The sequence below is a fragment of the Mycteria americana genome, chromosome 9 (genome assembly GCF_035582795.1).
Source record: "Mycteria americana isolate JAX WOST 10 ecotype Jacksonville Zoo and Gardens chromosome 9, USCA_MyAme_1.0, whole genome shotgun sequence".
NCBI lineage: Eukaryota > Metazoa > Chordata > Aves > Ciconiiformes > Ciconiidae > Mycteria > Mycteria americana.
In genome coordinates, this window is record NC_134373.1 from 13448151 (window position 1) to 13463720 (window position 15570).

A 15570-nucleotide genomic window follows, 5' to 3' on the forward strand; every position below is an offset into this window, starting at 1 on the left:
CTTCACTTTTTCCCATTTCCCTTACTAGCTTTTGCATGTGATGAGCACTTCTGCTGCCTTATAGACAACCAAAAGCAGGGAGAATGGAACCAGAGGAGGCAGAGAGATGAGGGAAAGAAATATGGAAATTTCAAGCAGGAACAAGAAGGGGAATGGTAGGGAGAACCAAGAGAAGAACAAGTAGGGAAAAGAAGATTTGGAGGAGAAATACAGCATTAATATTGGAAGGAGAAAGAAGAAAACAGGAGAAAAGGGAGAAAGGAAGTAAGAATAATAGTGGCTGTCCTTACAGGATCTAATGATGTGGTAGGTTTTTGTGGGTTGGTGGTTTTGGGTTTTTTTGAGTGATGCTAAATACAACTATTTACTTAAAATATTAGCAATTGGATATATTCTGTTTCTGATAGTTTTGTGACAATGTAGGTTTGGTTTGGGGATTATGAAGTGTACCTGTTCTTCACCTTAGTGCATGACACAGTAAGTAAAGTCCATGTCCCCTTCCTTAAGAAATTATGAAGAAAGGCTGTTTTGAAAACTGTAGAGGCTCCTGTAAATAACCCTTGCAGTGAAAAAGGAAGGGAGTGTCTTTGTGTCTGGCTGCTTGGGTCGGAAGTGATCACAGCCCTCTAATGACCAAAGAGTTGTGGGGACATGTCATGTATTGTGCAGTATTCATGGATGTCAGATACTGATTTTACACAGTGATGTCTTCACCCTCAGCAGATTCTTAAACCATAGCAGTACTCATTCTACAATTATTCATCTAATTCATTTTATTGCCTTGACACCGCTTTCAAGAGTGGCCTCTTTCAAGAGTGGCACATGGGTAGATTGATTCCCTGTACTCGCTGCATAGTGAAAAGTAGCACTGAAGTCAGTATTTATTAACACGCAGGAATTTTGTGATGGCAGCAGTTGTCTTGTCACCTCTCCCATACCTTTTTGTGTCCCTCCGTACACATGATAGGGACTGTCTGTTCTTGCTGTACTGTGCACCTAACATTTGAGTCTGGAAAGTGACTGGCTGCAGGGCCTTGGTTGCATTAAGTTGTACATGTATTGCAGATAGAGTGGCTGAATGATACCGGACTTCCATTCAATAGCCAAAAGAAAAGGAGGAAAAGAATTAATTCCGGATCCATCGTGAGTTGAGGGTGTTAGCACAGGAAATTAAAAAGTGACATGCTGGTGAAATGTCATGGTCACGGACTGCCAAAACGTCTAGTTTTCAGAATCTGCTGTTGAAGAAGATAAAACAAGCCACTCCTCCTCTGCTCCTGCATTGTCAGTGCTTGGGACAAGGCTGTCAGACTCACTGCTCCATGGCACTGAATTTCAGTTTTGCTTTCTGATAACTGAAATAGACATTTGTTGTACTGCTGTATATGCTGTATACATGGAAGAGGGAAAAGAGAATTGGCAGAATATAGATGATGCCTTTCAGTGGCTCAGAAGGTGTACCCATGAGGCAGGAGATTCTGTGGTGGTTTGCACCAGAATTAAGTTGCATGATTTTTCTCAGCCACCTACATTGATGTGACTGAGCCATAAATCCAGTTTACTTTGTACTGTTACATACTTGTGTCTCACAGTGGTTGCCAGCTCATTATCCAGAAAAGAAGTTACATTCAAGAGGAAGTTACGGTGCTGTAACAGTTGTAGATGCAGCATGCTGTATGTCTGATCTCCGCTTTCAACTCTGCATAAGAAGTAACTGTGGCTCCTGTTACAGAGTCAGAGAAGCTTTTTATGACAGTTTCTGAGAATTCGTTCTGATATCCAGAGTTTTACATTTCTGACATGCAGGATGATGTTGCTGAGAAGAAGCTGCCATCCGTGTTGATGATCTGCTGTGTATCTGACAAGGTTCCAGTTAAACTCTATCTCCTGTACTGAAGTGTTTGACAGCTTTTCTGTGGCTGTTTTGGAGAATGCCTTTTTTTCAGATTCTGTATTAGAATCAGTAAGACATTGCAAGTCTTTTAGGAATTCTGTTTTTGTGGTTTGTGCCTTTCTGTACATGCCATATTTTCAAGTTTGTGTTACTTTGAGAGTGTATTTTCAGTGTTTTGTAGAAACATCATAAGAAATGTGATTCGAATCTGTGCCATTACTAAAATAGCATCATGATTTAGCAAAATTGGTGCTGTTACTATTACTAAATGACTAGTAAATTAAAAACGTTGGATTTCAAGCTGATTTTCTGAAGAAAATTTCTGCATGCAGTCAGACTGATTGTCCCTGTCTCCCTCTAGGCCACAGAATAACTCTTGAAATTCTTGGTCGACTCATCTTGTAGACCTCTACGGCTTATTAAATTTGGCTCATAAAAGCTCATAAAAATGAGCTGACTGAATAAAAGATGGCGAGCCTTTTAGTTTCACCAGATAACTCGGCCATTGTTTGTGTGTTGGCACGAGCAAGGAGACTCTTCCGTTCTGGCTCCATTGAGCCCAGGGTGTGAGTTTGTTTTTTCACTATCTTTGCGGGACAGACCCGCATAAAAAAGGCATTGAAGCCCTCTCCCACAGGCACTACTCTGAAGCTTCTTGTCAGTTAAATGCCTCTCTTCTCCTTTTTGCCACAAACGTTCGGGGCTTTCTTGCGATGTAGCCAGTATAAAATGGTTTGACAGCAAAAGCGAAAAGAGTTACTGGTCACTTCTTGTATTTCGTCCTGGAAGCGTTGTCGGTTGCTATCTAGCGAAGTTCCTCGGCCAGGGGGATGGGCAGGAGGTTCACAAGCCCTGAGGCCGAGTGCTGGGAGGGCCCCGGCCCGGGCTCGGCCGAAGGGGCAGGGCGGCCCCGCGCGACCGCTTCCTGGCACTCGGCCGATCCCCGCGGGGCGGGGGTGCCGCCGCGCTTCGTGGGAGCCCGCCCGCCCAGCGGCAGCGGCGTCGCGCTCCGCGGACGTGCCCCCAGCTCCTTCCCCCTAACCGACTTTGTCCCACTCTCCGCCCCCGCTATTGGGGATGCCGCCTCCTTCGTGCACGGCCTCGGGCTGGCGGGGCGGCCCTTCCCGGCTTCGGCAGGGCGCAAGGCTCCGCGTCTCCCGCAGGGAGGCCCGGGGTCGTGACTCAGCACTTGGGCACGCACCGGCGGCTCGCGGCTGGCCGGAAAATAAACCGGGAAGCGCTGAGCCCCGCCCCCAGAGTAGCTGCGGGGAGAGGGGACGGGGTCGGCATTCATGTGAGAGGTAAGAAAGGGGGGGACCGAAGTGGAGAGGGAACAAAGGTAGGCTTCAGCCTAAATCCCGCTCTTTCCGTCCGGTATTGTCCCGCTGCTTCCGGGTTGCCTGTGGGGCCGGAGCTGAATACTCCCCTTGCATGTGGAGTTGTGGGCTGGGCCTCGTCATTCCCCTGTGCTCCGTGGTTTTGCATTATTTTTAAATCCTTACTCTGGCAGTGCTCCAATCAATAAAACTTTAAAGGAAAAAATAGTAATTTGATAATCCTCATTGCTTATTTTATGTGATTTTCCTTCTCTAAGGATATATCACAAACTAGAAGTTAGAGACGCTGATCCATCACCTTTCTGTGTGTTGATATTCTGCCTGCTAATATCCTGGATACTCTAGCTGTAAATGTTAGGGTGAGCCGTGGCAAACCTGGGGAGTGGCTAGGTCCTGTGTCCCCTGTGTGTCAGGGCCGGGTGTTTAGCATCATCTCGTTTTACTGGAATAGGGATTCTTTGCTTGTTTTCCTTCTTTGCTTTAGGGCTCTGTTTTTTACCATGATGTTTTATAAATGGCTTGTAAAATGCATGAAGTGGTAGAGGGTTCTAAAAACACCGTAGCAGTAAGTTGAGCAGTGGATGAGCAGGCAGTGAGCCGGCAGTATTTCCTTTTGTTGTAGTGCTGGGAGAGGTCTTGAGGGTATTCCAAACTCAAGCAGAAAATGTTTGGAGTGAAAAAAGCTTTCCAAGAATGGCAGCAACACAGACTTGAAAACTATTTTAAAGGTAGATGAAAGAATTTGTGCTGGATCTTGCTTCCATTTCATTTGCTGATGAAATGACTGTGTACACCTGGTGTACACACAACTTGCCCCTGTTCTCCTAAAGCGATGATTTTTTAAACTCATTTAGTTTAAATCTTTGGCTCTAAATTCTGAATTGCCGTAATTCAGTTTGAACCTGGATTATATAGGCTTGTTAGTTTAGGCAGGAATCGGTTTAACCTAAGTTATTCTGCTGAATTTAGTTGATTAAAGCGTCTAGATAGGGTTTTAGAGTAGCTTTGAGCTAAATGAATTTAAAGTCTGGTTTACTGTGAAGTGATACAATTTCTGTGTGTAGATAACAGGCTGAGATCTGAATCTTTTTCATAGCAGTTTAAGTGAAGAGGGTGTCACAACATATGTGATTTCATATGAGGAGGGAAGGAACGTGCAGAACTATTATGGAGCTATGGGAGAGTAAGTTTGAATACAGAAAAAAGCAATCTGACCTTTTTTTGTGCACAGGCTCTGACTTGTTACTTAGAGACAGGACATGATTCAGGATTCCTGGGTTCTGTCAAACCTCATTTCCTAACTGGGCATCTGGACTTGGGGATTATATTTTCTGTCTGCTTCTGAACATAAAAATGCAACAGTCCCTTCTTTGTTGCTCCCACGTGCTGTGTGGTTTATCTGCTGAGCTGTCCTCCCAGATGCTTCAAAGGCTTCAGATTCAGAGGTTCTGTCCCTACTCTGTTTCCTTGATTTTTTCTTGCGTTCCCTCATGTAGAAAGCTTTGCTGCTTCCAGCTGCTCCAAACAAAACAATAAAGACCTACCTGCCCATTTGGGCAGAAGGCACTGAAGCACCTTTTTACCTATATAACCTTCCACAGGCAGAAAAGAACTGCCTAGGCTACACGGAAGAAGTTGGTGTAGTGGAAGGGTGATTAGTCTCTATTAAACTTCAGTAAGATCGAGCTGCTTGTGCAGAGCCTATTTAGACTGAAGTGCTGAGCGCTGTTACATTGTAGTTGGGATTTACTCCTAGCGGAGGCTTCAGGGTTTTCCTGTGCCAAATGTGAAACACAGTCTGGTAGCAAGATATGACTGGGAGTGTATGGATATTCTACAGCTTCAGTTTGAGTGTCAGGCTTGTAACAGAGGAGCACCTCTGTCCTCGCTTCAGCTGGGATAGAGTTAATTTTCTTCCTAGTAGCTGGTATAGTGCTGTGTTTTGGATTTAGGATGAGAATAATGTTGATAACACACTGGTGTTTTAGTTGTTGCTAAGAAGCGCTTCCACTAGTCAAGGACTTTTCAGCTTCTCGTGCTCTTCCAGATGCACAAGAAGCTGGGAGGGGGCACAGCCAGGATAGTTGATCCAAACTGACCAAAGGGCTATTCCATACCATATGGTGTCATGCTCGGTATAGAAACTGGGGGGAGTTGGCCGGGGGGCAGCGATCACTGCTTGGGAACTGCTGGGCAGGGATCGCTGCTGGTCATCGGTCGGAGGGTGGTGAGCAACTGCATTGTGCATCACTTATTTTGTATATTCTTTTAGCATTATTATTATTATTTTCCCTTCCTTTCTGTCCTATTAAACTGTCTTTATCTCAACCCATGAATTTTACTTTTTTTTTCTTCCACTCATCTCGCCCATCCCACTGTGGGGGGGAGTGAGCAAACAGCTGTGTGGTGTTTAGCTGTCTGCCAGGTTAAACCACAACAACCTCCCTGCTACAGCCAGAAAAGAATGAGCCCTTGGACTCCAGATCAAGGAATATGTGTGAACCACTGTATTCTCTCCACTGAGAGTTATAATAAGTTACTGCATGGACTCTTCCCACCTACTATGGAGAGAAGCAAAGATCTGAACATGGAAGGTGCTTGAAAGAAATGGAAGAACTTGGGGACCTCTTGAGGTTATTTAGCCTAGTTTTCTGCTCAGAGCAGGGCTAACTTCAAATTTAGACTGGGTTGTTCAGAGCTTCTGCCAAATCTGGTCTTGTTGTTGTCTTGTGTTTGGAGAAGGAAGTAAGTTTCAAATTTATTTAAAAGGAAACTCCTGTTATGCAGAGAATTCAGGGCTTCCAAACAGCTGTTGGATGAAATCTTATTACAAGGATTGTTGTATTGAAGATTCAAGTGTTACTAGTGTTTGCTTTCTACTTTCAGGCAGAGAGACTGTTGGTTCCAGAAACATGGAGGATAATGTCAGCTTGAAGTTCCGTCAGCAGCTTCTGCTCATCGACGAAAACCTGGTGGCTGAAGATGTAGCAGCTTTAAAATTTCTCTGTACTGACTTGCTCCCCTTCAAAAAACTAGAAAATGTGAAGTCAGCAGTGGACATCTTTCAGCTTCTCATGGCTGAAGAATATCTGAATGAGGAAGATACTTTCATACTAGCTGAACTCTTATACAAAATTAAATGTCACTCCTTGCTTAAGAAACTTGGTTATACCAAGGAGAAAGTGCAAGAATGTTTGCACGAGAAGGGAAGAGTGTCTCTGTACAGGTAAGCTTGTAGTGGGATTCTATTATCTCCATTACTGCCATCTATGCCATACTGTTTCTCTTTCCATTTTTAAGTTCTCAGATTGCTTTTAGTTTCTACACCATCTTCTGTTCTGCTTTTATCTCACTGGATCTCTGTTACAGGCAGATGCTGTATGAATTGTCAGAGAACATTACCAATGAGATGTTGAAGGATATCATATTCCTCCTGCAATACTGTCTTCCAAAGCGACGGATACCTCTTGTATGTGAGGAGAGAGCCAAATGTGTATATGGTGGGAAGGGAAGAAGGCAGGAGGGGAAATAGAAGGAAAAGCATGAAAAGTATTTGGCAAAATAGGGCATAATCTGCAACTAGGCTGGTCACAGTATTTATAGGGTTACCAAGGAGGAAGCTGTTGACAGGTAAGTGTGGAATTTGGTGCTTTGTGCCGATGTCACAGTCCACAGTCTTGCATTAGATCATAAAAGGGTGACAAATCAAATCTTCACCCTTGAGCCATGTCCAAAGGAGATTAATGTCCATATGTCATAGGTACCGTTTCACAGCAATAAAGCCTTCTCGAAGCCAAGAGTCATAAATACAGTTTGGGTGAATCTGTTTAAACAAGGCCATAACAAGTAATAACGCAACCAGTAGCTTTCCATGGAGCAACGTTTCCACCTCCCACAGCAATGTAAAATTGACTGTCTGGACCTTGTTGGTAGGAAGCAAAGCAGATAATAATGTGATTGTTTGAGGCAGACAGGGCTGAGGCAGGTTTTGAGTTCTGAGGAACAATAACTATATTTTTACTCTCTCCTTTTGGCTGTCAGTCTGCCCTGGAATTGCTGATTTTATTGGAAAAACAGGGTCTTGTAACTGAAAACAATGTACAGATGCTGGAGGAAGTCTGTATGAAAGTTTCACCTGATCTCCTGGAAAGAGTAAACTGCTACAAAAGGGCAAAAGGTGAGAAATTCAGAGCCAGGGAGTACATTGGCTAAAATGCAGGAAGCACTAGAAGGGTCTGGGCAACTGAACCTCAAGGTCCTATGTGTGCATTGCTGAAACAGGAGCTAGAGTGGGATCACTCATCTTCACGCACAAATTTGGCATAACAGTCCCTAGCTTGCATTACTTCCTAGCTGAATTCCAGTAGGATGTGCTGGAATATCTGAGGCCACACAGAGCAGTCCAGCACATACAGAACAGGCTGGGAAACTGAAAATCTATTTATAGTTGTGTTGCACTTCTCTGTTTCCCCATGAATAGTACTGAGATGATGATGACTGTCCTGTAAAAGGCACTTTGTGATGTATGAACGTACACTACAACAAGGCAGTTGCCTGCTAATAAGCTGGCAAGGCAAACCGTGTGTGCATGTGTGTCTGATACATGGTAGGCTTTATTATTAAATGTGTGCTTCACGTTATCAGGGGTTATACTGCAGTTTGTAATATTCCTTCATTTAATGTCCTGTGGAGTGACTATAAGCATACTGGAGAAAAAGTTCTGGGAAACAAATTCTGGGAAGTACAAAGCTGTGTCTCCCCAGTAGGTGCAAGGACACTCAGCGTTTCATTAGTTCCATTCCCCCATGCTTTCTGACTGTGTTTCAAAGTTGCTTTCAGTAAGTATAGATCCACATTTGCCTAATGTGCAGATTCATACTGGTTTAACTAAAAGGCACTTGGCTTCTCTCATTTTGTCTCTTTCTGCTTTTAGTGTCTCTGCCTCAGCAGGAGAACACTCTGCCAGTCAAGGAATCTTCACTGTCTCACAGTAGAGACATCAGAGTATTCAATTCCCCACAGGTACACTGGAGTACATACTACCAACTTGGGTTTTAGTGGTTTGGGGGGTTGGGTTTTTTTCTTGCCTTTATTTTGAAACTGTATTGGCGGTAAGATTTTTTGCTAAATCTTCTTACTTGGTTTAGGAAGGGAACAAGCATATTTGTTCAGCATGTAAGAAATACAGCTGCATATAGTATCAAATAGTGCAAGCCAAAAATACTGCTATTGGTCACATGCAATTGGGGAAAAAATTAATTTTAGGAAGAGAGATGAGTGAGAGAAAAAGCTAGACAGGTGCCTTCTAGAGAATGGGTCAGTCAGCTGGTGCTGATTTTTAAAGTTTCAGCTGATCAACACTATCTCTAAAGGCCAACACTGTACATTGATGATCAGTTCAAGCTGCTGCTGCTGCTAAAGGAAGTGGTCCCATTTTCTCAATGTGCTAGTCCTTGATCAGTTAAACCCCTCCTGCAGCTGCAAGATGAATCAGATTGGGAAACTTATCCGGGCTATAACTGATCTCTTTTTTGGGGAAGAGAAGAGGAAGGGAAAGAGTTTTAACCCAGTTCTGAATGAGGAAAACCAGTGATCTTTCTAAGGATACTTCCAAGAAGTGAAGTTCTAGTAGACAAAAGCTGAGGAAAACCAGCTATTTAGTATCTGAAGGGTTTGCATTATTGCTGCTTTGAGCTATATTTGCTCTACATGTGCAGAGGGTTTGGGGAAGCCTTCACGCATGGCACTTGGCACAGTAAGAAAGTGAATGTAGTTTTATTAAGAAAACATAGATTTAAAAGAATTTTTAAAAAAGACTGAGACTGTTTCCGTAATCCTGATGATCACGTTTCATTTTTCTTTAAAATGATGAGAGGTTATACACTTTTTCCATGCTGTATAATAAACCATTGACACTTACTGCTGGAAGATGTCTCTTAGGCAGCAACTAGAATCACTAGTTATAATGATTTATACTCAAATAATTGACTATCCAAGAGAATTGATATGGGACTATGTTGGGACCTTTATTTTGTTTATAGTGACTGCCTACCCCTATAGTGAGAGGATCATTTGGAAGGGAAAGAAAATTCTTTGCTGTTTCCCTTTATCCTTAAGAGAAAATATAGTTGTTTCCAGCTCTGTGAGATTTGCTGTAAGTGGGGAAGTCTTTTGTAATTTCATTATTAAATGCTTTGCTGCTCTTAGGAATTCAGTATTTTTCCTACTCACTACTTAAAGAACTTTGTATTAAGCCTATTTTGCTAAAATCACTATGAAAACTTATTATATATAATAATGTTTTTTAACATGGTATTCCCCCCGCTCAAAAAATAGGAGACCTCGATCAAATCTGTCAGTTCTAATATCAATGGTAAGAATTTCTGAAAATATGTTTGGTTTTTTTACCTTCATGTTTGACGTTGCATTCCTTTACTTTCTCTGGGAAATTTCTAGCATTGGTTTAATGCAACACACTTACCTTGCTGTCTTCTTGGAAGGGTCTTTTACTTTCTGCACAAATAGATTTGAAGGATTTCTGTTCTTATATAAAAGAGGCAAGAGAAAATTGGCAAATCCTGTGTACTTTGTCAGTCATTTACTAGAAACTAACTAATGTGCTTTCTGGGAGGTGAAATAAGGGCTGGTCTGATTAGAAGCAAAAGGATTTCTTTCCTGAAAACGAAAAACAAGTTTTCTGTTTAAATATCCCTGGAAGGACAAGAGAATGGGACACTATGACTGTTTATAAAACTGAGATGTTAATTTTTTGGGTGCAGGATTTTACCTCTGACTTCTTTGCTGTATAGATTGTTATGTTGAAGAGCCTGGGAGTATTGCATGGTAGAGATTAATGTTTTGAATGCATTAAATAGTGTGTGATTTGTACAGAAGGAGACAAGCATTTTAGGGCATTCAGAAGGAGAAGTAAATAAAGCAGCAATAAATAAAGTTACATTTTTGGATCAGATCTCTGAAAAGATTCTGTACAAATAACAGTGGGTAGTTTGCATCCCTCTTTGTGACTCCACATCAGATTGACCACTTGCAAAGTATAGCAGTACAACATCTGTAAGCTCTTTTCCACTTTGAAGCTCTGTCAATGCAGCCTTGCCCTGGAGGTTGGTCTGAGAGTTATTATCAGTGATTGAGGAACAAAAAAAAAAGTCTGCAATGGGAGCTTCAGTAGTAACATTGCAGATCCTTCTTACAATACAGTTTATTTCTAAGCTGATTTCCAAATGAAAAATTCATTTGAATGTCTCAGGTAAAATATATCCTTGTACCATGGATATCTTTGTTCCACAACACCAATACAAATAGAAACCTTGCCTTTGTCACAAAAATATATATAATAAAAATAACTGGAGACATATTCAGAATAGATCCTTTGAACATGACGATGCTATCTCATACAGAGGAATTACTCCTTTCAATGAAACAGTATTTCAAATACAAAAAGTGCTGTATTGTAGCTAAACTCCTATTTGCTACATCCACCAATACTGGATTTATCTTCATAAATATCTATGCTGGGTTTTTTTCCTAGATAACAAAGCAGCTAGTCTTACACAAGGCTTCTCTGAAATGAACCTGGAGCTGCCTGCAGAATTCAGCAATGCAGAAAATGAATCCAAGGTTTGAGATGATCTCTTAAATCCTTCTTTTTGAATACCTGAGTGTGTGAGGTCTTCATCCCCATAATGACATTTATCATGCAAGGACATGTGAGATGTCTGTGTGTCTCATGAAGTTTTTTGAGTTGTCTGATCAACTGGAACTTTTCAGAGAATATTTTAACCTTGGAGGCCAGAAACTTAGCAATATTGAAAGGTGTGGCGGAGGCAAAACAGGCATAATACCTTTGATGTTATCCACACATCAGTGCATCTGCTTATCTTCCTGATACAGGCAAAATGTTTGGCATTTTCTTAAGTTGTGCATTTTGGAGATGGCAGCAGAATGTGCAAGACACGGAGACAAACATAGCTTTACAGTTCTCTCTTTCTGGATCTGGCTTAGAAAAAGTTTCAGGGCATCTTGAAATTAAAAGTGATAAGGGGTAGCATGCAAAGACCTTGTGAGAAGGATAAAAGAAGGCAAGAGTTTTTAGTTAGCTCTTGCAGGCATGTAGCAGTCTTCCTCAATAAACCAGAGGTCTTGGTACAGGAGAAAAGATCCCTTTTGTGAGATCCCTTCTTGGAGGCCTTATGTGCACTCCTTAACCTTGTACAGCAGTGTAACCACTGAATTCTCCCTCTGGCTTTTTCCTTCTGATGAGCATGGATATTGAGGGAGCAAGTTGCTGCATTTGTTTATAGCTATTTAATTTCTAATAGTTAAAGTTCTATGCTATAACATCTCTTTTCATCACCTGATGTTCAGACTGCTGTAGCAAAAGTGCTTCTTGCTGCTGTTGAAGGAGCTTGGAGTGCTGCCTTCGTTTTGTTCTACTAAAATGCACAAAAGCAGGTGTTTGTTGCTCTCTCTAGTGAGCAGAAAGGAACTTGAGTGATAGGAGTTTTTGATTTCAGCCTGAGGTTGGACTTGAAGAGATGGTACTTGTAAGTTTTGGTGACTTTTCAGTTTTTAAAATGTTCTTTCTTAAGAGTGGGAGGTAACTTTTAAGTCTTAGGAAAACTGGTAGTGTGGCAGGTCTGTGCACTTCTGGGATGTCTGTTCTGCTTGCATCCCTTTCCAGTGGATTAGTATGAACCACCTGCTCCAGGTATTTATCGCTACTCTCCAAAAAAAGCAACTCAGATGTCTAACATCCTATAGTTTCACTTTGAAGCCTCTGCCATCTGAAGTTAAAATACTGTCATGACATTGGAAACAGTTGGGGACTTCTATCTCCAACACCAATTCAGATTGCAGAGTTTGGCTGCTGAACCCTTCCTTTTGCATACAGATGACCAACCCAGCTGCTAAACCTTTCCTCTGCAGTTTGATGGTATGGTGACAGTGTGCTTGAGGCTTCACTCCTGTCTTTTCACACAAGGGGGCACCATTGAGTTCCAGCTTTTCAAAAGCAACCCACATTCTTAGGTGCCTCTAATGTTTGGATGCCAATTTTGAGACATGTTAAGGAAATATGAGTAAGTTGAATAAATTCCTTGAGGCTGTAAGCTTTTTTCCTCTCCTTTCTACAGAAGATGACAAGCTACAAAATGGATGGACCACACAGAGGATTTTGTCTTGTTATTAATAATGTTAACTTTGATAGGTGTCTTCAGGAGAGGAAGGGTTCTTGCAAAGATGCTGGTAAGTTACTGAAGTGAGATTTTTGGAAGATTAGTCTCTCTGTTTCCTCATGTAAGTTGATTGTCTAGTATTGCTCTATATTTTATTGTCTATATTTTAGTTAGTTAATATTCTTAGAGAGTAAAATGTTTAATATGTGTTAAATTATGTCATTGGTATATCCTAGGGGAGGAAGAGTTAAAGCATGAATAACCACTGAGTTTCTGATGCAGTTGAATCATTCATGAATCATTTTAAGAATGTCTTTTTACTTAGCCTTTATCTATAGCTATAATAAAGAACTAAAACTAAACTAAATCATCCTTCTACATAATATAATGCAAATTTCCATAATCAAGCAACTCTGTGCATACTTCTTATTTTATTCTGTTAATTCTGTTTATCTCTTGTGTATGAAACTCTAATAGTCAAAACTGCAACTGGAAAATAATGATGTGAGGAAGGTTTTGAAAGATCTTATCTGAAACTCGGGGGGGATTCCTCATATTTTCAGGTGTCATTTGTGAGCTCACTTAGTGTGTCATTATACATTGTAAAATGTCATTGTATTTTCTGAAACTTGTCTAGAAAAATCCAGGAACTCTGTGTTTGAGCTGATGCCATCTTTTTTTATTCCAGTTAACCTTTAGTTGATACTAGTGTAAGGATAAATCTCCAGAATTGTCAGGGTGTAAGGTCTTTTCCGGTTCAGATTAGCTTGCATGGTGACTTCATAAAATGGTTTTCTACTGCCTCAATTTTTGCTTTTATCTTTCTTTTAATTACAGGGGAACTGGAACGAGTGTTCACATGGCTTGGTCTGGATGTGAGGACTTACACAGATCTGACATCTCTGGAGATCAAAGATCTCATGCGAACTTGGCAACAGTTGCAAGATCACAAAGACAGGGACTGTTTTATATGTTGCATTCTGTCTCATGGAGAGTCAGGAGCAATCTACGGGAAAGATGAAGAACTTGTATCAATCCGCATGATCATGTCCCACTTCACTGCCAAACAATGTCCACAGCTGGCTGACAAACCCAAACTCTTCTTTATCCAAGCATGCCAGGGTAAAGAGATACAGTGTCCTGTCTATGTTGAAGGTGATGCACGAATTCCTGACTTGACTTCCATGCAACAGAGCATTTCTCCTTCTGAAAGTATTCCTGAAGAGGCTGATTTCCTCCTAGGCATGGCCACAATTGATGGATATGTCTCTTTCCGGCACATTGAACAGGGTGCTTGGTATATTCAGGCCCTGTGCAGCAAGCTACAGTTGTTGGTACCGAGGTAAATACTTTGCTTAGCTCTTCCATGAAAAAATGGGAGGAACTTCCCCTTTTCTTTCCCTCAAAAGGCAAATTCACATAGGAACACTAACCCATGTTCTGAGGTGGGCAAAATTAATTAAACTGATGATTTGTTTGCTTGCCACTGATAAATTTACATTAACACTGCTAGTACCATAGAGATAATCTGGAGAATGTGAAGTTTATTGTGAAAAAACCTCAAAACCTCCCATCTATATTCTTTAAGGCAAAGCCATCTGTTTCTTGAATGGATTTAGGTAAAAATATTTTATTGTGTTATTTTTCTTTACTGGTTGAACCAAGCAAGACAGAGTAAGAAAAGGTCTTTTGTTTTTAATATGACTCAAATGACAACAAAAGAGGAGAAATTTGGAGAAAAGGATGTGTTTTCTTTTTTGTGTTTTAAACGTTTATACTGTATCTTCTAGATGATCTGGGAGGTGTTAAATGCAGTACCATCTGCTCATTAATAAGTCTTTTTTTTCATTTTTGCTCTCCTTCTGGCTGTAGGGGTGAAGATATTTTGTCAATTCTTACAGAAGTTAATGAAGATGTGGGCAGACGTGTTGACCGCTTGGGGACAAAGAAGCAGATGCCCCAACCAGCATACACCTTAAGAAGAAAATTTATATTCCCAATACCTAGAGACCCTCCTCCTTCACAGAAACATTGAGGCTTTTAAAATACATCCTTTTATCAGCACATCTCATTTAAATGCAATTCACCACACTACCTGTTTTAAGGCAGTTACCCAGAATCCTGAGGAAGTTAGCTTCAAGGCAAAGGCTCCTAAATTTTTTGCCAAACAAACTGTGAAATTGGAGGAGACACAATTAAAACAATCCATGTGCCAGCTATTTATATCATCTATATATTCAGAGTTATCAGGGTTGGGAGAGGCATGCTTCTGTCATGTTAAACGTTTTTGTACCTGCACAGACTGCAGATATAAAAGCATTTTACTGACAGCTTAAGGGTTGGGTGTAGCCTTCCATATCTAAACCAGGATTGTTAATGGTCTGGTTTAGGCTCATTGTGTTTTATTTTGCAGGCTAACAATTTTAAATCCTGCCTCTAAATCCACTAGCTATGTTCATAGAGAAAGACAAAGGTGGGAATGAAAAGGAGAAAGCTTAAGTAGTAAGTGGAAAAGGATTTCTTCCATCTCTAATTTAAATTACGTTTAACTTAATGGAGAAACAGTTAACGTTGAAATCAGTAATTTGTTCCACAGTGCACACTGATACCATCTAATGGCTAACATAAACCTTACGTACAATGAGATCTTTCCAAAATTGAGTAAAGCCATATGCCATGTAGTATTCCCTCCGTGAAACCTTGTGAACTGTCATTTCCCCATTACTTCTGGGAAGAAAAGTTAGGGTAGAAGATTTGCACGCTATGAAATGTGGCATTCAGCAGTGTATCTGTATAGGTTTATCAGATTGATTAAGTTTGTTAAGCATTAAGTTTTCTGATTATTGTTTCTTGTTTTAAGATCTAAAATGCAGCCATATGAGAAACAAGGCTCCTTGTTGATTAAGCTTCTAACAGCATTTTGTGATTTAACTGAAATAACGTCATGTTGTTTTGTTATGAGCATTTACTACGTATGTCTGCATCCTTCCTGTTTGTTACTGCATTAAATTCAAATTCCTTTTTAAGAGCTTGGTGAGATAAAAATTATGTATTGGGGTAAGGCTTATCCTTGTTTCTGACTGGCCCCTGCACGTTGTTGGGCTGCATGAATCAGTGGGGTTTTAACTGCCTCAGGGTTTAAGCT

At 40.9% G+C, this 15570-nt stretch overlaps 1 protein-coding gene across 4 annotated transcripts; it reads left to right on the top strand.

The window, feature by feature from the left end:
- Position 1: 1 nt before the first annotated feature.
- On the top strand, positions 2-15453 carry CASP10 (caspase 10). 4 transcript variants are annotated; one of them, XM_075512356.1, is made up of 11 exons: positions 2792-3195; positions 5620-5825; positions 6118-6457; positions 6601-6700; positions 7273-7408; positions 8165-8253; positions 9568-9604; positions 10781-10869; positions 12384-12495; positions 13263-13767; positions 14298-15453. In XM_075512356.1, exons 1-11 carry the CDS (start codon positions 2972-2974, stop codon positions 14458-14460), a joined length of 2001 nt encoding a protein of 666 aa, XP_075368471.1. In that variant the 5' UTR covers positions 2792-2971; the 3' UTR covers positions 14461-15453. The 4 variants fall into 4 exon arrangements, with proteins under 4 accessions (XP_075368473.1, XP_075368471.1, XP_075368472.1 ...); XM_075512358.1 differs by lacking the exons at positions 2792-3195; positions 5620-5825 and adding an exon at positions 2-264; XM_075512359.1 differs by lacking the exon at positions 5620-5825 and having other exon boundaries at positions 3064-3195.
- The last annotated feature ends 117 nt before the right edge of the window (positions 15454-15570 follow it).